The sequence below is a fragment of the Mobula birostris genome, chromosome 3 (genome assembly GCF_030028105.1).
Source record: "Mobula birostris isolate sMobBir1 chromosome 3, sMobBir1.hap1, whole genome shotgun sequence".
Classification (NCBI taxonomy): domain Eukaryota; kingdom Metazoa; phylum Chordata; class Chondrichthyes; order Myliobatiformes; family Myliobatidae; genus Mobula; species Mobula birostris.
In genome coordinates, this window is record NC_092372.1 from 106,020,150 (window position 1) to 106,046,734 (window position 26,585).

At 41.1% G+C, this 26,585-nt stretch overlaps 1 protein-coding gene across 4 annotated transcripts in view; it reads right to left on the reverse strand.

Annotated features, from left to right (window-relative positions):
* Positions 1 to 23,067: 23,067 nt before the first annotated feature.
* mettl14 (methyltransferase 14, N6-adenosine-methyltransferase non-catalytic subunit) overlaps positions 23,068 to 26,585 on the reverse strand; it is a 59,482-nt gene continuing 55,964 nt past the window's right edge. For all 4 annotated transcript variants that reach the window (XM_072253171.1, XM_072253170.1, XM_072253174.1 and 1 more), the window contains one exon: positions 23,068 to 25,773. In XM_072253171.1, the coding sequence (XP_072109272.1) occupies positions 25,463 to 25,773 (311 nt within the window). In that variant the 3' untranslated portion in view covers positions 23,068 to 25,462. The remainder of the gene's footprint in view (positions 25,774 to 26,585) is intronic.

Sequence of the window (26,585 nt, forward strand, 5' to 3'; positions counted from 1 at the left end):
TCCTTTTAGTTGTTTAACTTCTCCTGCCTTCCTTCCTCCATTTTGTGCTTTACACGTCAGGTGCAATAGATTTGGAGTAAGCTAAAGCAAAATGAAATCTTAAGCATGTATTTGACCTAAAATATGAATTGTGTTTCATTTTTCACAACTGGCACCTGCCTGACTGCTGAGTGCTTCCAGTACTTTCTGTCTTAATAACATTAAGCATTCTTCTATTGTCATCATCATTATTATGTAACTCGATAACGGGGAGACCTGTTGGGGCACCCTTTGAGAGAAGGGTAGTGCAGTCTGATGTGACCAGAATGAACATTGCATTTTCCTGAATGCTATTGGTATTGCTTTGCTTTGGAAACTGAAGTAGAAAACCTCAGTTTATTAAAGAAGAACAATGCGTAGCAAAGCAAAAATAGCATTCCTCGTTTAACGAAGGACACTTTTAGTGGCATCATTTCTGGTTTATCTGCCACCCTTGTGCCTCTTGTTGTCATTCTGGAGACGTGCAGTCCTTTCATCTCCCACCTCTTCATCTCTTCTGCTGTTTGTTCTTTGTCTCTGATCCTGGAGATGTGCATGCCTCTCCTCCTCTGTCTCTTCTTCTCTCATCTTTTTTTGTCCTGACTCTTTGATCCTGGAGTCATGTGGCCCTGGCCTCAACCGATTCTTGTTCTCTCCCTCTTCTTGCCACTTTCCGATTACATTTGGCGTCATCTCTTGACCATAATGTCCCCCTTCCCTTTCCACGAGGCATAATTAAGCTGACCATTTTTTTTACCCTAATGCTGGATAGAAGATACTAAGCAGTAACACCAAAGGATGCTGATTATTCTTGATGATGTAGTTGGCACGCTCCTAAATGTGATAAAGTCACCGCTGTCCTTTGACTGCAGCAAAGGGTGCCTCGAAGTATGTCATTACAATAAGGTTTAATTATCTCTTATTGATGGGTGGCAGTTAGATCTGTCTCAATCCTGCACATGCTGAAATAGAGCTGCCCTGCCCTTTTGCTCTGGTCGGTGTCGCTGCTGAGGCTGGCTGTGCGCACGCATCGAGCTGTCGCGTCCCAATTTCCTTGATGGCGGATCGGCTCTCGGGTTAAAAGGGAGCCTGTTGATTTTGGCAAATGAGCAATTTTATAGGAATATATAGCCCTGAACTTTGCCTGCATTCTGTAAGTTAGTGCATTTTAATTCAATGTAGCAAGAAAAAGTGCCGCTGTAATGCACCATTTGTGCTAATTGGAGGTCACAAACAGACAGACAGAGCATGAGAGTTTTAGTAGTATACAGATATCATCACATGTGGTATGACATGGCGATCATGATCTTCCACTTTCCTTTCAGATCCCCTTCATGCAGTTGTTCTTTTTTGTTTTCTCTCTCCATGACCATGATTGTTCTTGGCAAATTTTTTGAAAGAAGTGGTTTGCCATTGCCTTCCTCTGGGTGACTCCAGCCATTATCAATACTCCTCAGAGATTGTCCGTTCGGCATCAGTGGTCACATAACCAAGACGTGATATCCACCAACTGCTCATACGACCATCGACCACAGCTCCCACGGCTTCATGAGCCCCTGATTCGGGGCTAAGCAGGTGCCACCACTTGTCCATGGGTGACCTGCAGGCTAGCGGAGGGAAGGAGTGCCTTACACCCATTTTGGTAGAGATGTATCTCCATCTCGACATCCATCTTCAATGGTATGGCAACAATTAGTCCCATTCCTACTATAGACATCTGTTTTTTGACTCTCTGTCCTCCCTCTACATCCTCAGCATCTGGAAACATAATTTTATCTCTAACTTCCAGCAGTTCTGATGAAAGATGATTGAACTGAAATGTTAACTCTGTTTCTCCTTCCCAGGCTACAGTATGTGAGCTTACTGCTCCAATATTTTTGGGGAATACTTACAATGGTATGAATAAATGTGGCAGCTGAAGCTATTGCAATCAAGTAGATGAAAATTTAAGTGGTGTTTAAATATCTAAGAAAGGAGCAATTTAATTTTAAAACATAAAAAGCAAACTAAGACACTGCTGGGAATTTAAATTAAACTCAGAAAATGTTGGAGAAAGTCAGCAGGTCAGGTGGTTTCTGTGGAAAGAGAAAATCAACATTCGAGTCAGTGATACGCTGTCAGTTTATCCTGTAACTGCATCTTTATCCAATTTAGTTTTCATATCTAATTTTTTTTTGTGTAACAGAATTCTCTACAGACTCTCATTACAATTGGTAAATTGGTTTATTATTATCACACATGAAGAGGTACAGGTGACCACCACTGTTTCTCCTGTCATCCGGTTTCTTCTCACAGTCCAAAGACGTTCCGATTGGTAGGTTAATTGGTCATTGTAAATTGTCTGTGTTTAGACTAGGGTAAGTCAGTGGGTTACTGGGTGGTGAAGTTCATTGGGCCAGAAGGGCCTCTTCTGAGCTGATTGTAAACTAACTAACTAAATCAATCCATGGATATCATTTCATTAGAACAGTACCGTGAGATAAGTACAAGGGAAAATAACAGAATGCAGAATAGAATTCTAGAGGAAGTGCAATGCTGGGAGGCAATAAGATGCAGAGTCAAGAATTCATTTTATAATAGGTAACCACTGAATAGTCTTATTACAGAGAGGTAGAAGCTGCCCTGAGCCTGGAAGTATGTGCTTTCAGGCTTGTACAGCTCCTGTCTGATAGAACAGGGAGAGGAGAGAATGGCCAGGGTGGCTGCCAGTATAATCTTTGATTCTGCCAGCTGCTATACTGAAACCAGTGAGAAGTGTAGACAGAGTCCATAGAAGAGAGTCTGGCTCCTGTAATAAGTAAGGTGTGTTTACAACTTTCTGTACTCTCTTGCAGTCAGGACAGAGGAGTTGCCATTCCAAGCCATGAATCATCCAGGCAGGATGCTTTCTGTAGTGCATGGCTAAAAATCAGTGGGAGTCAAATGGAACATGCCAAATTTCTTTAGCCTCCTGAGGAGTAGAAGCTTTGGTGTGATTTCTTGGCCATGGATGGATCAGGACAAGCTGTTGGTGGCATTCACGCCTAGGAACATGGTTCTCTCAGCACCATTGATATAAAGAAGGACGTGTGTACCACCCCACTTCCTGAAGTCAATGACCAGCTCTTTTTTTTCCTGACGTTGACAGAAAGATAGTGGTACTAGGCTCTTGCTCTTGTACTCTGACTCGTTACTATTTGAGATGCTGCACACTACAGTGGTATCATCTGTAAACTGGTAATGGAGTTAGAGCCGAACCTGGTCATGTAGTCATGAGTGCACTGGGAGTAGCTGAGGGGACTGAGGGTGCAACCTTGTGGAGCACCAGTGTTGAGGATAATCGTGGCAGAGGTGTTGCTGCTATCCTTACTGATTGTGGACTATTAGCCAGTTGTAAAGGTTAATGTTGAGTCCCAGGTCTTGAAGTTTGGAACTGAGTTTGCTTGGGAGTATAGCATTGTAGGGGGAGCTGTAGTCAATAAACAACAGCCCAAAGTAAGTGTCTTTACTGCCCAGATGATCCAGATAAGAGTACAGAGCCAGGAAGGTGTTGTCTGCTGTAGGCCTGTTTCTGCAGTGGGCAGACTTCAATAAGTTGAGGACTGTATGTCATGGCCAGCCTCTCAAAGCACTTCCGTTAGTGCCAAGTGCCGCTAATGTTAACAGAATATTGGAAATAATTTAACAAAGCTAAATTTGCATGATTTCATCAATTTAGCATAACTCTTGTTTGAAATATGCCTTTGAATGTATTTTCATGACTTCACACTTTTGTTCTATGTTCATTTTAGTAGTAGAAGGTAGAGCTATATGACTTATGATGGACTAAACATCATCCATCATAAGTCATACAGACTGTATCACGATCAGTGGCTGTTGTGAAATGATAAGTATATAAAATCTATCCATATCCCAGATTCAAATAAAGCTTCTTCATTTGGTAGCTCTTCCAGGAGCTGGCTCTGAAAGCATACGTGGTAATTTTTTATGCCATGATTCGTATCACTTGCTCTCTCCCAGCTTTATTGTGTAATACAAAACACTTCAAATTATGAATGTGATTAACACCTTATTGGTAATTGTTGTGGAGTCTGAAGATATACATGCGTCTGTTTGACATTATTAGAAAAAGCAAGTTGTTTCCAGACCAGTGGGATTGGCTGTTTGAGAATGGGAATAGGTTCACGAAAGCTTCAAGAGCATGTTCACACAGAAGTTAAATGAACAAACTTATTACACTAATGTTCTGAGATATCATTACACCTTATTGTTGACTGTGGATTTTTTTTAAACTTATCCTTGAGAGAGTTACCATCATTGAGCACATCTACACAAAGCATTGCTGCAGAAAAGCAGCATCCATCACCAAGGAACACCATCACCCGGGACTTGCTCTCTTCTCACCGCTGCCATCAGGAACAAGGTACAGAAGCCTTAGGACTCACACCACCATGTTCAGAGATAGTTATTACCCCTCACCCAGCAGACTACTGAAACAGAGGGAATAACATCACTCAACTTCACTTGCCCCATCACTGAACTGTTTCCATAACCTATGGACTCAATTTCAAGGTCTCTTCGTCTCATGTTCTCAATATTTATTGCTTTCCTTTTTTTCTTTCTTTTGTATTTGCATAGTTTGTTGTCTTTTGCACACGGGTTGGCCATCCTGTTGGGCATGGTCTTTCAATGATTCTATTATGGTTATTGGATATAGTGAGTATACTCACCAGAAAATTAATGTCAGGGTTGTGTATGGTGACATATATAGCATTCACTTTGATAATAAATTACTTTGAATTTTGAACTTTAAAGGGGAAGTTAAATAATCAATATTTTCATGACATTTTGAAGAAAAGGCTTTTCATTTTTGTATTCCATTCCCCTTCTTTAAGGAATCTAGTTTATTAGGCCTGTGCTCCTCAATTCAATTGAAGGGCCTTGACCTGAAACACTAACTGCTTCTCTTTCCATAAATGCTTCCTAACCAGATGAGCTTTTTCAGCACTTCTTTAGCACTAAGAAAAAATAGTAAAATTAGGGATTATTTTGAACAAAAATCTGAGAAGTACTAATTTGCAGAGAGAGAAACTGAGCTAACTTTTCTAGAAAATTACTTTCATCCAACGTTTTACTTTCAGAATTTCAATATAGAACACTACAGCACAGTATAGGCCCACGATATTGTGCCAATCTTTTAACTTACTCTAAAGGTTAATCTAGCCCTTCCCTCCTATATAGCCCTTCACTTTTCTGTTATCCATGTGCTCAGCGAAGAATCTCTTAAATAGTCTCTACCACCTCCCCTGGCTCTCACTGCTATCTGTGTAAATTTCTGTGTAAACCTCTGACATTTCCCCATCTGAAGGGTTTGGCTCTTGGCTATATAAGTTATTCTGATTTACCTTTGAGTAATTTTTCAATTAATGATCTATTTGCATCTGAGGGCAGTGGTCATTATGTTACAGGTACAGACCATTATTGTTTGCATAGATTGGTATGCCACTTCTTTTCTTATACACTAGTTTAACTATAATGGTGTAAATTTAAGTTCATATTCTATCTACTGATACAAAAAAATTGGAAGATGTAATTCTTGTATTGTGGACTGAATAAAAACAGTGAATGTAGTCGACAAGGGTCAGCCACCACTAACAGGTTCAAAGCATTTACATCTCTTGCCTTTCCTAATTTCTGTTTTAAGAATTAAAAACCTCTTTTTAAGGGAATAACATCAGCAGATGGCAACTGTAAGGTGTACACAAATCTGGTTCCTGTCTGAAAAAAATCTGGAGCATAAAAATAATTCTCTGTCATCTTAGCTGCTATTAGCAACTTGACCTATGCCTTGTACAATGCAGCCACAGCAGCTGTGACTCTTCTGTAAGCACATATTTTTGAAATATGGATGACTTACACTTTTTTTCCCATTGTGGTTCAGTTTGGAGCATTGTTTCTTAACCATACAAGACAAGTATCCTGGCGAGCCTGCGTGCTTTCGCTTGCAGTCAACGTTACTCAGAGGAGCTACATGTCGGCATGAACGTACATGTTGTTTCAGCTCTCTATTTTGAAGGATTACTCCTTTTTTAACCTTGACTTTAATTTGTGATTTTATTATGATTTTTAGTCGTTTAGATCATTTTTATTAACTCTAGCATTAGCTGAGTTGCGCATTTTTGCACTTTCAGCTGTATTTTTGATAGAAACATTTGGTATTTGATTTCACATTTTTCGCGCCACTGGAGGCAGTTTTGCACTTTTAGCTGTAGTCTTGATAGAAACTTTTGGACTTGGTCCCGCATTTTTCGCGCCACTGAAGGCCATCTTGGATACTGTGCCTTGTGTGTATCATCGTGGATTCATGGACTCAGCGTGTGCAGTGGAAGATTTGGATAGTGCAAAGGGAAACCATGGTCGTGGAGGATTTCTACTTTCTTTGCTTACCGGGATTGGAATTTTGCTTCTAAATAGATTTTTAAACTACACACTACTGTCAGTGCCACACTTGCACTTTGCCGACCATTGGACCACACCATTATTGGGTACAATCACCAACCCAGTGGATCAGGTGGGTTTGTTCCATTTTACTGTTAATGCTAGTTGCATTAATAAGATGAACATCACACTTCTGACTTCTAGATCAAAGATTTATGCGCTTTTTATACTCATTCTCACAAATGACATTAATTTAAATCCAGGGCCGTATCAGCCAAAATTCCCTTTGTTTCTAACAAAGCTGCTAAGGATGGGCAACAAGCAATTGAGTGTGAAACTTGTAATTTTTGGTTTCATTGTGCATGTATTGAAATGAAAGTACAGATTTATAAGATTTTAGTACAGCATCCATCTTACTCCTGGACCTGGTGTAACTGTGGTCTCGCCAACTTCGATTCTTCCCTCTTCACTGTTGATGATATTGAAACTTATAATAAGTTTGATTTACTTGCATCTCAGTCCTCGGATCCCTCAGAGTTAGAGTCAGACTTAACTGTCCTCACAGGTATTGGATCCCCTACCAAGGCATCCACACCATACTTTAAAATTAAAGGGAAGAGTCGTAGACCTATAAAGATGAGCAACCGGCAGAAGTTTAAGACTTTAAAATTTTTAAACATGAATTGCCAGAGCTTGAGAGCAAAGAAAGCTGATTTTCAAGCCTTGATTGACGATGAAAACCCCGACATAATAGTTGGTACCGAGTCATGGCTCAACACCGACATTGCTTTGGGAGAAATCTTTCCACCTTACTTCCAGGTTTTTAGGAAAGACAGGAAATCTAGCTCCCATGGTAGAGTGTTTATTGCAGTGAAAAATACTCACATAGTTACTGAAGAAAATACCCTAGATTCAAATAGTGAAATAAAGTGGATTAGTATTCATGTTAAAGGTCTAAAACCGGTGTATGTTGGAGCATTCTATCGTCCTCCATCATCTGATGTTGATTATTTAAAGGAACTGGATTTGTCTCTTTCAAGAATCCCTCAATCAGCCTCTATTTGGCTTCTTGGAGATTTTAATTTGCCTAGTGTGGATTGGGACAGCATTATTGTCTGGCAAGGTGGGCAGGTATATAGCAGTCAGTAAACTAATGCTTGATATTGTAGCTGATTTTAATTTGACACAAATTGTTAGACATCCAACTAGAGAAAGTAACATACTGAACTTACGTTTTGTGTCAAATCCAGCTTTAGTTGTGAATCACCATGTTACTGCAGGAATTAGCAACCATGATGTTGTTGTAGTGAATGCAAAACTTACTGCAAAATTAATTAAACCCCCCCAAAAGGAGAATATTTCTGCATAGGAAAGCAGATTTTAGTGAAATTGCAAAACTTATTAGTGATTTCGACCAGTCACTAATTAAGGAATATTTAGCATCGGTCAGTATTAATACTCTTTGGTCTAACTTCCAAGAGGTCCTTCAAGCAGCAATTGACAAGCATGTCCCCTCTAAAATGAGCTCTTCTAGGTTCAACTTACCATGGGTAAACCAGTCCACCCGGCGTGCGATACGTAGAAAGCAAAGACTCCGTAATAAAGCTAGGAAATCCGGTCATAGTGAAGACTGGCAAAAGTTTAAATCCTTGTGCTGACTTATTGATAGAAACATCAGGAAAGCTCACCATCAGTATGTTAATGAGGTAATAGGTGAGAGTTTAAAGAGTGACAACACCAAACCCTTCTGGAGCTTTATTAAATCTACAAAGCAAGTAGTTTTTGGAATTTCTTCTCTCTCATCCGGGGGCCGCGTTGCATCCCTTGCTGCAGACAAAGCACATGCACTTAACCAGCAGTTTTGCTCTGTGTTTACAAGAGAAATTTTGAATGAACTCCCCACTTTAGACCCCCGCAGTATCCTAGACTTGCCAGATCTCATTATAACTGTAACAGGCATTAAGAAGCTTCTCGAAGAATTACAGCCTAAGAAAGCACCAGGACCCGATCAAATACCAGATATAATTCTAAAGAGTTGTGCTTCCAGTCTAGCTTCCATTTCGCAAACGATATTCCAGAAATCTATTGATACTGGGACATCACCGGGCGATTGGTTGAAAGCGAATGTTGTTCCAATTTATAAGAAGGGTGAGTGTTGTACAAACCCGGGAAATTACAGACCGGTTTCACTCACTTCCATCCTTTGTAAAATTCTTGAACATATTAGTCACTGTCACATTATGGACCATCTAGACAGACACAATGCTCTTACTCACAATCAACATGGATTCCGTCCAGGCAGATCTTGTGACACGCAACTTGCAGGGTTGATCAACGACTTAGCAAAGATCCTTGACAATAGAAGCCAAGCAGACTTAATCATACTCAACTTCAGTAAGGCATTTGATATGGTCCCCCACCAGTGACTGCTATGTAAGCTGGAACATGTGGGCATTCTACATTGGTTAAACATGTTCCTTACCAACAGACAGCAACCTGTGCTTCTGAGGGGGCAGAGTCCCCTGACTCTCCAGTAACATCCGGAGTGCCCCAGGGTACTGTGTTGGGACCCTTACTTTTTCTCATTTAAATCAATGACTTGCCAAATATAGTCAAGTCCAAAGTCAGACTTTTTGCAGATGACTGCATAATCTACCGTGAGATAAAAAAATGACCAAGATGCTCAGCTGCTGCAAAATGACATTGATTCATTATGTCAATGGGAGTCTCAATGACAAATGTCCTTCAGCTCATCTAAATGATATGCTATGCATGTCAGTCACAAAGTTAAACCAACCAACACGACATATAACATGAACGAACAGATTCTTGAAACAGTCACCCACCTCCCAAATCCTGGTGTTGAAATTAGCAAGGATCTTAACTGGGCACGCCACATCAATCAGATTGCTGCCAAAGCAAATAAAATGCTGGGTATCCTGAGAAGAAACCTCCACTCATGTAGTAAATCTGTCAAGGACATGGCATACAAGACACTCGGCCGTCCAAAGCTTGAGTGTTGAGTGGCCATATGGGATCCCCATCAAGCTAACAATAAGAAGTCCATCGAAAAAATCCAATGCCGTGCTGCTCGCTTTGTGTTAAACGATTACAGCAGGAAAGCCAGTCTCACCAACATGCTGTCTAACCTTCAATGGGAACCACTTGAAAACCAACGTATTAAAGTACGGTTGATTTTCATTTTCAAAGAAGTTCACAACATCACTCCATCAAACATCCAAATTCATCACAGGGTCAGTTCAACTCCACAGCAAACTGGACCTCACATATTGGAAACTCCTTCATTCAATAAGAGTTGCTACCAGTACTCCCTCTACCCAAGATCAACGAGTGGAATCTTCTGCCACCAGACCTGCCCAGTATCTCTGACATTAATATTTTTAAAGATAGACTCAATCAAATCGACTTAGGGAATTCTGGTCAAAAAAGCTCACTTTACAATTTAACTCCCACGCCGTTCACACTGACTGCGTGTTATAACAGCCGTCCGGCAGTGCTTGTGCAATACCAAGCAGAAGCAGAAGTAGTACAACTTTCTCCTGAAAGCTGCTCTCCAGCAGCTGGTTTTAATCCGTTTCATCTCTGTGTTTTTCTCCTAGTCATGGAATACAACCAATAAGACACCACATCTGGAAAAACTGGATGTGTTCAAAAGCTTGTTGTCTACACAAAGTCCTTTGGTACATTCCACATTCTCACCTTTCAGACCTTTACAAATTGACATGGCAATAGAAAGTGAGGGAAAATCCCAACCTGCCGAAGGGTTTCGGTCTGAAACCTTGACTGTACTCTTTTCCATAGATGCTGCCTGGCCTGCTGAGATCCTCCAGCATTTTGTGTGTGTGTCTAGCAAAAGGAAGCATTAGTTTTCATATTGTCTATCAGTCATAGATTCACAAAGCTCTAGAGTTATAGAAACAGACCCTTCAGCCCAACTCATTCATGCAGATCAAATTGCCTCTCTGAGTTGAGTCCCATTTACTTCCCTTTGTCTCAAGTCACTCTGAACCATTTCTATCCACCTAACTGTCTAAGTGTCTTTTATAAATGATAACATACACAAAATGCTGGAGCATCTCCTCAGGTAGGGCAGCACCAATGGAAATGAACAATCCATCTTTCGGACTGAGACCCTTCTTCAGTCCTGCAGAAGGATCTTGTCCTGAACTGTCAATTGTTTGTTCATTTCCATGGATGCTGTTAGACCTGCTGAGTTCCTCCAACATTTTGTGTATATTGCTGGAAATTCAAAGCATCTGCAGAATTTCCTGCATTTATATTTTATATGTGGTAATTGTACTTACCTCTAATACCCTCCTTTGGCAGCTCATTCCAGATACCCATCACCCTCATTTCCCTTTTAGAACTTTCTGCGACCAACTTAAATCTATGCAGCTTAGCCTTAGACTTCCTTTATCCTGGGAAGAAGACTTTGACCTGATCTAGGCCCCTCATGACATTAGATACCACATAATGTCCCCCCTCAGGGGAAAAAGCGCAAGCCTATCCATTCTGTCCTTATAACTCAAGTACAAGGTTTACAAGGATGTTGCCAGGACTTGAGAAACTCAGTTACAGAGAAAGGTTGAATAGGTTAGGACTTTATTCCCTGGAGTGTAGAAGAATGAGGGGAGATTTGATAGAGGTATATAAAATTATGATGGGTATGGATAGAGTGAATGCAAGCAGGCTTTTTCCACTGAGGCAAGGGGAGAAAAAAACCAGAGGACATGGGTTAAGGGTGAGGGGGGAAAAGTTTAAAGGGAACATTAGGGGGGGCTTCTTCACACACAGAGAGTGGGGGGAGTATGGAATGAGCTGCCAGATGAGGTGGTAAATGCAGGTTCTTTTTTAACATTTAAGAATTAATTGGACAGGTACATGGATGGGAGGTGTATGGAGGGATATGGTCCGTGTGCAGGTCAGTGGGACTAGGCAGAAAATGGTTCGGCACAGCCAAGAAGGGCCAAAAGGCCTGTTTCTGTGCTGTAGTTTCTATGGTTCTATGGTTCTCAGTCCACCTTTATACACCTTTTCCAGCTTAATGATATCCTTCTTATAGCTGGATGACCAGAACTGCACACAATAATCCAAGTCTGGTCTCAACTACATCTTGTACTGTTGCAACATAAAAGAGAGGAGCTGAATTGGGCGATCGAGTGAGATTTATTGTCATTTGACTACATACATGTATATAACATATATAATATGTAGAAACGACACCGTGTTTCTCTGAAGCAGGGTGTAAAGCAAAGTAGTACACATAAGACACAAAACCTATGGATGAATCACACAAAAATAACAAACTCAAGTGCATTAATATTAAATATTGTAAGGTACAGAAAAGATTAACGAGTGGCACTTCGATTGCAATGCAGCAAGGAGTCAGGAGCCTAATGGCCTGGGGGAAGAAACTGCTTCGCATCCTCATCGTTTTTGTTTTTATGCATTGGAGTCTCCTGCCTGATGGTAGAAAGTCAAAGGGGAATGGAATGGAATACTTACATCCTTCATATACATGGGAGTAAAAATCTCTATGTTACATCTCCCTCTAAACGTGCAATATGCAATCATAGTAATTTATAATAAATAGCACAGTTGGTGTAACATAGAAATACACTCAAATCAGCATGAGTTAACCAGTCTGATGGCCTGGTGGAAGAAGCTGTCTTGGAGCCTGTTGGTCCTGGCTTTTATGCTGTGGTACCGTTTCCATTTCCCGGATGGTAGCAGCCTGAAGTTTGCGGTTGGGGTGACTCAGGTCCTCAATGATCCTTCGGGCCCTTTTTACACACTGTCTTTGTAAATGTCCTGAATAGTGGGAAGTTCGCATCCACAGATGCACTGGGCTGCCCACACCACTCTCTGCAGAGTCCTGCGATTGAGGGAAGTACAGTTCCCAAAGCAGGCAGTGATGCAGCCAGTCAGGATGCTCTCAATTGTGCCCCTGTAGAAAGTCCTTGGGATATGAGGGCCCACACCAGACTTCTTCAACTGTCTGAGGTGAAAGAGGCTCTGTCCTTTCTCACCACACTGCCAGTGTGTACAGACCACATGAGATCCTCGGTGATGTCTATGCCGAGGAACTTAAAGCTGTTCACCCTCTCAACCCCAGATCCATTGACGTCAATAGGAGTCAGCCTGCCTCCATTCCTCCTGTAATCCACAACCAGCTCCTTTGTTTTTGTGGCATTGAGGGAGAGGTTGTTTTCTTGACACCACTGTGTCAGGGTGATGACTTCTTCTCTGTAGGCTGCCTCATTATTATTTGAGATTAGGCCAATCAGTGTATTGTCGTCAGCAAATTTAATTAGCAGATTGGAGCTGTGGGTGGTGACACAGACATGGGTATACAGAGAGTAAAGGAGGGGGCTTAGGACACAGCTCTGAGGGGCACTGTGTTGACGGTCAGAAGGGCAGAGGTGAGGGAGCCCACTCTTACCACCTGCCGGTGATCTGATAGGAAGTCCAGAATCTAGCTACACAAGGCAGGGTGTAGGCAGAGGTCTCTGAGCTTCTTGTCGCGCCTAGAGGAAATTATAGTGTTGAATGCTGAACTGTAGTCCAAGAACAACATTCTCACATAAGCATCCATCATCTCCAGATGTGTAAGGATGGTGTGTAGAGCTGTGGCTATTGCATCACCAGTCTGTTGTGTCTGTTGGCAAATTGTAGGGGGTTCAGTGTGGGTGGTAGCAAGCTGCAGATGTAATCCTTGACCAGCCTCTCAAAGCATTTGTTTATTATTGAGGTGAGTGTGACAGGACGCCAGTCGTTCAGACATGTTACCTTGGTCTTTTTAGGTACTGGAACAATGGTGGATGCTTTGAAGCAGGAGGGCATTCTACACTGGGAGAGGGAGAGATTAAAAATATCTATAAATGCACCTGCCAGTTGTGCCACGCACATCCCGAGTACCCGCCCTGGGATGCCATCCGATCCTGCTGCCTTGTGGCTGTCCACTCATTGGAAACTTCAGCCTCAGAGATGACCAAGCTGCAGGTCTCCTCAGGGGCTCATTGCTGGCAACATCGAACTGTGCTTAAAAAAGATTTAGCTTGTCTGGGAGAGAGACAGTGATGTTGGAAACACCACTGCATTTAACTTTGAAGTCTGTGATGGTGTACAGACCTTGCCATAAGCTGCATGTGTTGATGGTGGAGAGTGGTGTATGAATCTTGTCCCTGTATTGTCGTTTCACTGCCTTGATGACTTTTCGTAAATTGTAGCCTCATTTCTTGAGTTCATGCTGATTACCAGCAACGCAAGCTCTGTGCCGTGCAGTAAGTGCTGTTGATGCAGGGTTTCTAGTTTGGATAGACCCCGACCAACTTCTAGGGGATAACATCCCTGATGCACTTCCGGATGAAACTCATGACTCCATCCGTGAACTCTGAGATATCCTCATCATGGAAGGCATTCCAGTCGTCGTCATCAAAGCAGTCCTGTAACATGGAGACCAACTGGTCGGACCAACAGTGGACAGTTTTAATTACGACCACCTCTTGTTTCAGCTTCTGCCTGTACTGCAGCAGCAAGATGGAGGAGCCATCCGATTTTCCACGTGGGGGTAAAGGAGCGCTTTGTAAGCGTTGCGGAAGGGAGAATAGCAGTGGCTGAGTATGCTAACTCCCCGTGTGCTCACCTGGATGTGTTGACAAAACTTTGGAGAGACTTTCATCAGCGATGCTTTATTAAAGTCATCAGCGACGATGGTGAGATCCTTAATAATACTAAGAGCCCTGCATATGCAGCGCTTCTGATAAATGTCCTTGATGGGTGGTAGGGAGATCCCTATGATCCTCTCAGCTGTCCTCGGAGTCCTTTGTAGGGATTTCAGGTGCGATGTTTGACTGCTCCCATACCAGATGGAGAGGTAACCTGTCAAGATGCACTCAATGGTGCTCCTGTAAAATGCAGTTGAGATGGGGTAGGGGGTTGGGGTGAGCCTTGTTTGCCTCAATCTTCCCAAATGGAGGTGCTGCTGTGTCTCCTTATTCAGAGGGGCAGTATTAAAGGACCAAGTGAGGTCATCCATGATGTGAACTCCCAGGAACTTAGTGCACTTAACTCTCTCTACAGAGGAGCCACGTATCTCCTGAAGGGGATGGTTCATCTGCATCTTTCTGAAGTTCACAATGATTTCCTTTGTCTTCTCGAAGTTCAGGTGGTTCTTCTCACACCAGCCGCTCTAATTCCTCTGTATACTTCGTCTCGTCATCATTCGTAATAAGGCTGTTATGTCATCTACAAACTTGATCACATGGTTTGAGCTGGATCCTGCACCACAGTCTTGCAACAGCAGCGGGCTAAATACACAGCCTTGGGGAGTGCCAGTTCTCAGCTTAATGAGGCTAGGGATGTTGTTGCCACACAGACTGACTGTAGCCTTACTGATAACAAGTCCACGATCCAATTGCAGAGGGAGGTGCTGAGACCCAGCAAAGATAGTGTCCACACCAGTTTCTGGGGTTTGATGGTGTTTAATGCCAAACTGAGTTCCATAAACAGCAGTCTGGCAAATGAGAGCCCATTTTCCAGGTGGGACAGGACAGGATGGAGGGCAGAGCCTATTGCATTGTCAGTGGATCAATTCGAGCAATAAGTGAACTGTAAAGGGTCCAATGTAGCTGGAAATAAGGCTCAATAAAAATAAATATGCTCAATGACCAGCTGCTCAAAGCCTTTCATAATAATCGATGTTAATGCCACAGGAGGATAGTCATTTAGACAGGATACTGTCACCTCCTTTGGCACTGGAATGATGGTTGCCGCCTTGAAAACTGAAGGGACAATGGATTGTTCCAGAGATGTTAAATAGATCCATCAGCACTTCCATCATCTGGGCTATTTGACCCAATTAATCTACTCCACCATTTCATCCTGCCTAATTTATTATCCCGCTCAACCCCATAACCTTCAAGCCCCAACTAATCAAGAACCTATCAACCTCCGCTTTAAATATACCCGATAACCTGGCCTCTGCAGATGCCTGTGGAAACAAATTCCACAAATTCACCAGCTTCTGGCTAAAGAAACTCCTCATCTTTGCTCTAAATGGACATTCTGAGGCTGTGCCCTCTGTTCTGAGATTCCTCCACTAATAAGAAACATCCACTCTATCCAGGCCTTTCAACATTTGATAGGTTTCAATGTCATCCCCCTTCAGTTTTCTAAATTCCAGTGAGGGTAGGTCCAGAGTCATTAAGCGCTCTCGTAGGATAACACTTGCACTTCTGGAAACATTCTCGTCAATCTCCTCTGAACCTTCTCCAATGTGAGCACATCTTTTCTTAGATATGGGGCCCAAAATCGCTTACAATACTCAGTGTACTTGACCAATACCTTATAAAGCCTCTGCAATCCATCCTTGCTGTTATATTCTAGTCCTCTTGAAATGAACGCTAATATTGCATTTGGCTTTCTTACCACCAACTTTACCTGTAAGTTAACCTTAAGGGAATCTTGCACGAGGACTCCCTTTTCACCTCTGATTTCTGAATTTTCTCTCCATTTAGAAATTAGTTACACTTTTATTTCTTCTACCAATGTGCATGACACACTCCTCCCAACACTGTTCTCCATCTGCCATTTCTTTGCCGATTATACCAATCTGTCTATGTCCTTCTGCAGCCTCCGTTTCATTACTGCCTACCCCTTCACCTACCTTTGTATCATCTGCATACTTGCTCACAACACCATTAATTCCATCATCCAAATCACTGACATATAACATAAAAAGAATCTGTCCCAACACAGACCCCTGCAGAACATCACTAATCATTGGCAGTCAACTAGAAAAGGCTCTAGTATATTTCCTGTAATACCAGGGGATCTTATCTTGTTAAGACGACTTGTGTGCAGCATTTTGTCAAAGACCTCCTGTAAAACCAAGTACACAATATCCACTGATTCTCTTTTGTCTATCCTACTTGTTTTTACCCCTCAAAGAATTCCAACAAATTTGACAGGCAAGATTTTCCCTTAAAGAAACATGCTGGCTTTGAAGCAACACACATAAAAATTGCTGGTGAACGCAGCAGGCCAGGCAGCATCTCTAGGAAGAGGTACAGTCGACGTTTCGGGCCGAGACCCTTCGTTAGGACTAACTGAAAGAAGAGATAGTAAGAGATTTGAATGCTGACTTTGGCCTATTTTATGATGTGCCTCCTAGTACCCTGAGACCTCATCCTTTAACAATTGACTCCAACATCTTTCCAACCATTTAAGTCAGGCTAACTGGCCTATAATTTCATTTATTCTGTCTCCCTCCCTTCTTGAACAGTGGAGTAACATTTGTAATTTTCCAGTCCTCCAAAATCTAGCATTATTGAAAGATTATTACTAATACCTCCATAATCTCTTCAGCCACCTCTTTCAGAAAACTGCAGTGTAGTCCATCTGGTCCAGGTGACTTGCCTACCTTCTGACCTTTCATTATCCCAAGCACCTTTTCCCTACTAATAGCAATTACACTCACTTCTGCCCCCTGATACCCTCAAATTTCCAGCATACTGCTAGTGTCTTCCACAGAGAAAGTGGATGCAAAATACTTTATTAGTTCGTCCACCAGTTCCTTGCCCCTCATTACTATCTCTCCAGCGTCTTTCACCACCCACCTCCCCCCCCCAATCGGACTGCTATCCACCCTTGCCTCTATTTATATATATGAAAAAACTTCTGGTATCCTCTTTGATATTATTGGCTAGCTTACCTTCATATTTCATCTTTTCCCTCCTTATGGCTTTTAGTTGCCTTCTGTTGGTTTTTAAAAGTTTCCCATTCTTCTGACTTCCAATTAATTTTTACCCCATTATATCCTCTCTTTTGCTTTTATGCTAATTTTCACTCCCCTTTTCAGCCACAGTTACACCATTCTGCTTTTAGAATACTACTTCTTTGGGATGCATCCAGCTGCACCTTCTGCATTGTTCCCAGAAACTCCACAACAGACATGTTCTGCTAGTGTCTCCTGTAACGTTAGTTAATAACGCTACTTCTATGCCACTCCCACATGGGAGGCACACATACTGTACAAGCAGGGTTATCATACTGGTGTTCTGATGTGCTCCGCACTGTCCCTCAATAAAGAACGCAACACGGTGTCAAAAGTGGTTGGTCGTTGGTGAATTGGTGCTACAGACTTAGTAAGATCCCCAATAAGAAAGACTTTACAGGAAGACTGTTCTTGTTCACATATCCATGAGAAGTATCCAGAGATTTGTCAACCTGAACTTCCTATGCTAGTTTGCCAATTGTATGCACCATGCGACATGAGCTGCGAAATGGCTGGGGGTGTTGGGCAATGCCTTCGAGCTACACCCAGAAGTGGATATATTGTAATAATCTGCAAAAGTGCACAGAGATAGAGACACAGACACAGCAGAGTAGTCCAAATAAATAAACACGGGAGAGTATTGCAAATACCTGCAGTGCCTACACCTACCTACCTAATAAAGCCCCATCAACTATTTGATTTCTCTAAACCTGAGAGATGGCTCAGACACTTTGAAATTCAGGTTCCAGAAGAGCATCAAGTAAGCACACTGAAATACTGCATAGGTGTCAAAGCAGATGACATCATGGGTGGATTAGAACTATCATATGTTCAGAAAAAGTAGTACAAAACAGTGTAGGACAAATTCAAAGAGTATTTCACAGGAAAGTGAAATGTGATATATCAGAGGGTGATGTTCAACTCCAGAAAACAGGAGCCAGATGAAAATGTAAATGACTTTCATCACAGAATTGTATGCCCTGAGAGATTAACTCATTGGAGACAGGATTGTTATCGGGCTACTGAACCCCAAATTATCAGAGGGACTTCAGTTGCAGGTATATCTCAAGGGACGTATCTACGGAAAATAGCGCCTATGACCAGCACTGAAATTGTGCCCCTGTCTAAACATCTGACACCCATCTTTTAGATAACTTTACCATAATATCAGCTCAAAAATACAAGTCAAGCTCATTAATCTTTTAATTAACAAATTATGGCACTACATGAAAATTATAACTGCACCTTCCTTGCTTTCACTGATGCAAATTGGTCTATGATGTGATCAAAGTCAGTTTTTTGTTTCTTCTCTTTCTACACTCAGCAGAGCAAGATCACAGAGTCTGCCTTGACCCATGGAGGCTCTTAAATATGAAAGTGTTAGTTTTAACTTGCTGAATGATCTCTCACAGCTGGCAATGGAAACTGCGATGGTTAGCATTATCTGAATAGCAATGCAAAGATTGGGGAAGACGCTCTCATCTCCATACTGAACAATAAATTAAAGCAGCTGTTCAGGTCTTGATATTTTCATGTTGACCCGCCTTGATAGCAACATTCTGCAAACCAAAATTTCTTCACATAGCTGCTGTCCATCAACATCAGAGCCGTACAATTCGCCCAAATTTTCGCACTTCTTCTTTAGGTCATTACTGTCGGCGCCGTAACACAGTCCCTCGACGTTGAGAAGGAACCCAAGCTTGGTGTCAGTGTCGTGCAGATGAGTGAAACTTTCATCCGTTTCTCTGTGAAGACGGTCGAGTGCTCCCTGCATGACTCTTTCCATTTCCTCCTTAGCTGTTATCCCAGCATCTCGAGTTCTCATCAGCCATTCGTTTCTTTCGTCTCTGACGTCTTTCAACCTCAAAATTCCATTCTTGACAGATACCAATTCCTTCTTCGAGTGACTCACTGATCAACACTTCTCTTTCATCATAAAAATGATCTCGGAGAGCTTTCAAATCCAGGGCAGCATCATGGAAGTTCATGCTAGGATCCTGCAGCCTCTTTTGAATACGGTCAATGCGAATGAGTACTTTGTTCCAAAATCCTAGCAAAGTCAGAAAATCGTAACTCAACAATGTGGTTGTACAGCTGGCTTGTGTCACTTCTTGTTTCACTGGTCTCGTCTTCATTGTCTATCATGTCCTGGAGAACTTGAAGCATCTCCTCAAGGTACTTGTTGACGGGCTTCACAGCTTCTGTCCTTGCACTCCACCTGGTTTCAGACTCCGACTTAACAACCACAGGCACGGCGTTTTTGAGTTTTTCCCAGTGCTGTGTTGAACGAGCGAAAAACACGTAGAGAACTTCGATGGTTCCAAAAAACATGACCATCATTGTATCCTGCTTGGCTGCATGTACACCCACCAAGTTGAGTGAGTGATTGTCGCAATTCACAAACACTGCCAGGTTGTTTTTGTCACTTATTCTTTGATGAACACCACTTCTGTGTCCAGCCATCACAGCAGCATTGCCATAGCACTGTGACCGACAATCTTGTAGCTCCATTTCGTCCTTCTCTAGCTGTTTCAAGATGTTTTCAACCAAGCTCTCAGCATCCTTCTGGCTTATCTGGATAAGACTCTCTAACACAGACTATTTTCCTCTCAAATCAACTTCCACATACCTCACTACTTCTAACATCTGCTCACGGTGTGCCTGATCAGGAGTCGAGTCGAACATGAGACCATAGTACTTGGCTTTACGAACGCCTCTCAATAAACTCTGGCGAACAGTGGATGCCATCATGTGGATGAATTTGTTCTGGACACCTGGTGAAAGATAAGACGTGAATCCAGAATGACTTTCCAAATGAGTGAGGTGTTCTTTTATGACAGGGTCAAAGATGGCCAGTAGTTTCAGTAAGCCAAGGAAATTTCCCACATTGGAGTCATTGTCTAGCTGACGTGACTCTGTGTCCTTGCAAAGCCAGGTTCTGAGTTGCAAGGAGTTTTATGCAGTGAAGGATCCTCGTCCAGATATCACGCCACTTCTGCTTTTCCTACTCAATCTGTAACTGAAATACCGCGTCAATAACTCCTCTGTTTCCAGCTAAATTTCTTTCCATTTCTTTCCACTGTGTGAAGCATTGCTGATGATTCTTGGCATTTTCATGAACACTAATCCTTTCAGGTGCTTTCCACTGGTTGAATCCACTTTCCTGCTCTAATGAGGACTGATGGTCTGACCAGGAATAGAGAAGACAACAGATACAAAATGTAGACTTTTTAGAAGGGGAATAGACCAGCCATGAGCGAGTCACTTCCTCACCACGACCATTTCCCAGTTTCCTCTTGAACCAAGAGCAGTTATTTGTTGGTAGGAAAGGTCCCTCACTGTTCTGGAAATACTTCGAACCCAGCTTTATTATTTCTGTTCTCAATGCGTCAGGCAGAATTGCTTTTCCAGTATCCTTGTCGAACTTCAGAAGTCCAATGTCATGATGTTCAATCACTTCTGGTATGACAGTTTGAGGCTCTTTGACACCATCCAGTTCACTAGGTTCAGAGTCGTCAGGTTCAATCTCATCAGGTAAAATCTCGTCAATAAACTCAACATCACCACCACCACCACCATCGTCTTCCCCTCCTGTCATGTCCACATTCTCTGTGGCAGCCTCACTCTTAATCTCGTCATACTCAGATTTATCTGACTTGACTTCCTCCTCGGCTTGTGACGCATTTGTACTTGATCCACCTTTGGATTCTAACAAACTTGTAGCAGGTGCAGGCGACTCCATGGAACGTGTCCAACTACTTGTTCCGGGCTTTTCAAAGAAGGGCATGAAGAACTTGCTCGACTTCTTGGCTTCCTCCGCCTCCAACTTTCATCAGTGAACCTCGCATCATTGGTAGGAGAGCCATTGGAGAAGATATCGAGTGAGAAAATTTATGCACATTTAGAAAGGCATGGCCTGCTCAAGGACAGTCAGTATAGTTTTGTATGGTGCAGGCCATGCCTTGCATACTAAACTTATTTAAAGTGACAAAGGAGCTTGATGAGGGCAAGGCAGCAGATGTTATCTACATGGGCTTTGGTAAGGTCCTTCATGACAGAGATGAATGGAATTGAGGGTGAATAGTAAGTTTGGATGCAGAATTGGCTTGGCCATAGAGATGAGGATAGAGGTGGAAGGCTGTTATTTTGGTTGGAAGTCAGTGCCTCGTTGTGTTCCACAAGGATCAATGCTTGCACCTCAGTTGTCTGTGATATATATTTGGATGAAAACGTAGATAGGTGGATTAGCTCATTTGCAGATGACACTAAGATTAGTGGGTTTGTGGACAGTATAAAGGATTATCAAATACAATGGGATATAGATCAGTTATAGACATGGGCAAAGTGGCAGATGGGATTAATCCAGACAAATGTCAGGGACTTCAGGAGGTTAAAAGAAAGGAGAAAGTATAGTTAGTGGTGGACTTTAATAACATTGAGGTACACAGGGATCATCAATTTGCTACTAAAGCCACATATCCTTTATTCCTTCTTCCTCTACCTAGTTTCATCCATCACCTGTATTCCTTTCCCTGCCCTTATTTTCTTAATCCAGCTCCTGCTCCTTTTCCTTTCGAATCCTGGAGAAAGATTTTGGCCCAAAACATTGACCAATTATTCCCCTCCATTAATGCTGCATGACTTGCTGAGTTCCTCTCGCATTTTGTGTGGATTCCTCTTCCAAACTAAATTTTAATCTCAGAGACCATCTTCAACCTACTCACTTTGAGAATTAATGTACAGCCCACAGATTTAAAAAAAACAGCAACACACTTGTCTTTGACTAAAGTATCCCAGTAAGCAATGTATTTTGCTAAATTATTTTTTAAAAATTGGGCATAGCACAGGGGAAGGTGGATGATGTGGGTGAAGAGGGGTGGTAGGAAGTAAAACAAAACATGTCATTTCCTTGATCATTGCTATGGAAGTCCATCATTCACTTCTTTTCCCATTGCTTGATTAAAACTTCAGCCTTGTCAGTGAAATCTGCATATTATATATACAGAAATACAAGGGAATTTGCAATGTTTTGACAGGGACTGAATGAGATGCGAGGTTTTCAGTGACAGATGGCCACTTACTGAATTGGCACAATTAACTATTGTTGAGACGAAATACGTGGGATGGCTTTGTTAGTGACAGGTCACCCACGGTACTCAAAGTTAAAGAAAAGGTGGTGATTGATCTGTTCAAAATCATTGGCACAAAACCAACAAGGTGAATTTCAAGTGAACAAAAACTTGAGAATTAAAGAAAAGTATTCAAACATCTAAAACTAAAACAAGCTTTTATTGGAATATATAAAAAATATAGATCGTTGAGGTCCCACTTTACAAGAATGAAAGATCACAATCTCCCAGTGGATGTTAGAAATGGATATACACTTCTTTTTGTAGAGCAACTGTCAAGACACAATAACAATTACATTAAAAAAAAAGTCTGAACTAGAATTTTCTAGGACCAAGGAATATACTGTGCTAATCATGGCTATATTTTATATTATCTTGCACAGCCTTTCCCTGTGGAAGATCTGGTACTGTGGACAAAGGAGATTCCTCTATACAGCTTATTGTTCACAATTAAGGGGTCAACTGTGGCTCAGCAAGTAAAATTTCCACTTTTGCACAAGGTTAAATAATCGAGCCTCAGTCCAAATAATCTTAGCTAAAATCTCAGCTGGCACTCAGTGGTGAATTTGAACAAAAACATAAAATGCCAGAAACACATAGCAGATCACGTTGCACCCGCAGGAACACAGCGTTCAAATTTCAAATTACTTTTATTGAGAATGATTTGGATAAAGGTTTTCCACTCAATTTGTTTGCTGTTTATTCCCCCCCCCCATAAATGTTACCTTGACTTTGAGTATTTCTAGCATTTTCCTCTTATTTCCAAATTCCAGCATCTGTGAATTTTTGTTTTTCATTTAACTCTATCTGCTCTCAGATACACAAAAGAGATCAAGGAAACATTTTAAAAAGGGTGAATCCTCTTGATAGGATGAACAACAAATGATCTCCAATCACCAGAAACAGGCCATCTGGTTCTTTAAAGAATGTAAGAAACAAGTTGTTATAAAATCAGTTTTCACCCACATTCAAACTGTGACATCTAAAATAAAAACTAAAATCCCTTCCCACCCTCATAGGAAAGTTTGATGAGATGACATCTGATGAAACAGGTAGGGAAGGCTCACTCTTGTGCCTGCAGCTCAAATAGTAGAACTCTGCAGCTTCAGATTTGATGAGACTCAGAATGGGAATACCCAACTGAGTGGCAGATTGGTGTCATTCTGTCATCAGAATAATGGAACCTTCATTTTTATAATTCACTATTCGACAGCTGTCCTTGATACGGATGGAAATGGAAAGAGAATCAAGCTCAAAAGGCTGGGTAAGCAGGTACATAAGTTATTCTTAAAAAGGAAGGTGTGCTTAATTGAGCTTTCAATTTAGGCAGCACATTTTCCCATTTTCCTTTGGAAATTTGCAAATAAAAATTCAGCACTTGGACAATCTCTGAAGGTAACAAAGTGAACAACTGGTAACATTTGAGTAGACACATCAGAATGTACTCCAATTCTTAAAACAAAGTAATGAACTCTAGATAACAAATTCTACCTCAGTTTTGTTTCCAAAAAGTGGGCAAATACAATTATTTTTGAGCATGCATGAAATAGATGTTTGCTATTTACAACATCATAGAACAAAGACTGTCAGTCAAGTGCTTGAACATTTTAAAAAGATGAACTACATCAGGTAAATCAGTGTAGTAAAACAATTTTATCTGCTTAGATTTGGGGTTACAATTCATCATAAAGCACTTTTCTTAAAAACTAATAAATACAGATGGACTCCAGTAAGAAATTTAACCTACACACATACAAAATGCTGAGTTCCTCCAGCATTTTGCGTGTGCTGCTTGGATTTCCAGCATCTGCAGATTTTCTCTTGTTTGTGAAGAAATTTAAACATGTTCCTTGTATCAAAACTCAGGTACAAAATAATATGATTTAAATTATAAAAGTAACAACACCTGCAAGACCTTTGGAAACAAAGCCAACGACCAGGAACAGAGTCATTCTTAACTCCTTGAAGTCATTAAAGATCATGACAACTATCACATTTAACTTGGTATTTCTTCCACAAAAGGCATGCTCATTTAGTTATAAAAATATAGAAATAAACAGAGCTGTATAAAAAACTGTTTCTACAACAATAAATGAAAAAAATCACTATATGTGATTTCCAGGGGCAGTTACCTGAATTTATAAAAGCTCTTTGCTTAATAATTAAATGGCCTTGCATTTTCTTGATATTAATTTGCATTCATCTTCTCAAAAATGATCAGCTGTCTCTAAGTTGACACAGCTAGATATACACTTGCTCTACAGTTTGCTGCTAAATGATGTACAGAGATTACCTTCAATGAAACATATAATCAAGAAGTTTTAGCAGGGTGGAGGAGGGGAGAAGAACTTTAAAAATTAAAAATTCTTACAGGATTAAGGTGATTTTAAAAAATGACATCTTTCTTTTGCTTTCAAGGTCTGGATGCAAAATAACTAAATGTGTTCACAAAGATGCTCTGAAAAATGAAATTATTTGGTAAACATTTTAGAAGAATAGATGTAACAAATTTAGTGTAAAAATATCTGAATTTAATGGCAGATAGAGCTGTAAGACATACAGCAGAACAAACTGATTGCTTTTCTTACTCTACAGTTTGGCAGGTTCTAAGGGTTAAAATCAAGTAGAAATGGTAGATACGGGACAAGATGGCGGTTCTGTTGGGTACACTGAAATTGGCAGAATCTTATGGTTATCACAGAATCAACACTTCCAAGTCAGTTCTGCAGGAACTGCCTTTTATTCAGCACCCTTGGTTAAGATCCTGAACTACAATCATGTTACTAAAAAGTGTCCCAAAAAATCCAATATTCAAAAATTTAAAAACTCAACTTTAAATGTAGCATAAACTGAGACTTTGCAACAGATTTAAACCAGTAACCAACCTCAATATATACTGCACCAGACTTAAAGGCAAATGCACTGCATTTTGATTATTACAAAATGCCTGCAATCAACGTGCAAAACATTTTCTGCAGGCCACACACGTGTTCACTACTATGCTTTAGTAAATATTAAAAAAGTAGAAAAGTAGAGCAGGAATCAATTCAGGCTGAGATTCTGAAATCCCACTCCCAAATTAGTCTCATGAAATCTGTCATCACCGTGCAAATCCCCCTCGATGGGCAGCACCTCCTCGACCTCTGAATCCACCTCTCTCTCCTCTGAAATTTCCTCTGTTTCTTTCCCGTCCTCTCTCTCCACGTCCTGCTGAAGTGCCACCTCTTCCTCCACCCCTGGCGGCTCCACCTCCACGATCAGGTTTAGTTTTTGGAGGTGGTGATTTGGGCCGAAGTCTTTCAATCTCTTCTGTACAACCAGTTAGATGTACATTGGTTCCAGTGAAGTACGAGCTGTAAGTTTCAGCATTGAAGTTACTGTTTGTAAGACTAGGACCCACAGTTAGCCATCCTGTAGGAAGGTAAAATAAATAGAAAAATTAAGGTGTAAATGTATCTCAAAAGCATACAAATCAAAGGTAGAGACAGGTACAAGTATTGATGTGAAATAATACACTTTACAAAATTGGAAATTCTAGAAAAGTTTAAAAATCAGTTAATTGTTTTTAATGATAGAATATATCATAAACTTTCAAAAACATCTTGCCTCTGTACTTTAGCAACTATCAGTTAAAATTCTCCATTATATATTTTTTTCTATTAGAATAATAAGCATAACATGCTTACAAACATAATGTACTCTCAACATAAGGCACTTTATTATATTGCGGTGTGGATGTTTATCGTCACATCTCCCAAGACAGGTTTGTCTCATTTCACTCCAATATAACATGCATAGTCTGTAGTTTGCTTTGTGTGAGACCATTATGTTGTTAGGTTCACGATCAAGAGAAAATCTGCAGATGCTGGAAATTCAAGCAGCTCACACAAAATGCTGAAGGAACTCAGTAGGCCGAGCAGCGCCTATGGAAAAAAGTAGTCGACGTTCTGGGCCGAAACCTTTCGGCAGGACTCCTACCAAAGGGTCTCAGCCTGAAACATCGACTATACTCTTTTCTATAGACGCTGCCTGGCCTACTGAGTTCCTCCAGCATTTTGCATACGATGTTGTTGGGTTCTCTAGCTTTATTTTATTAGCTTATATTAGATTTGTACAGGGATTTTTTTAAAAAGTAAACACAGCATTGTTGTGCGGCTATTTAAAAATAAACCTCCTTAACAAGTTCTAACATAGGCAAATATATTCCCAATGAGCAGAACAGG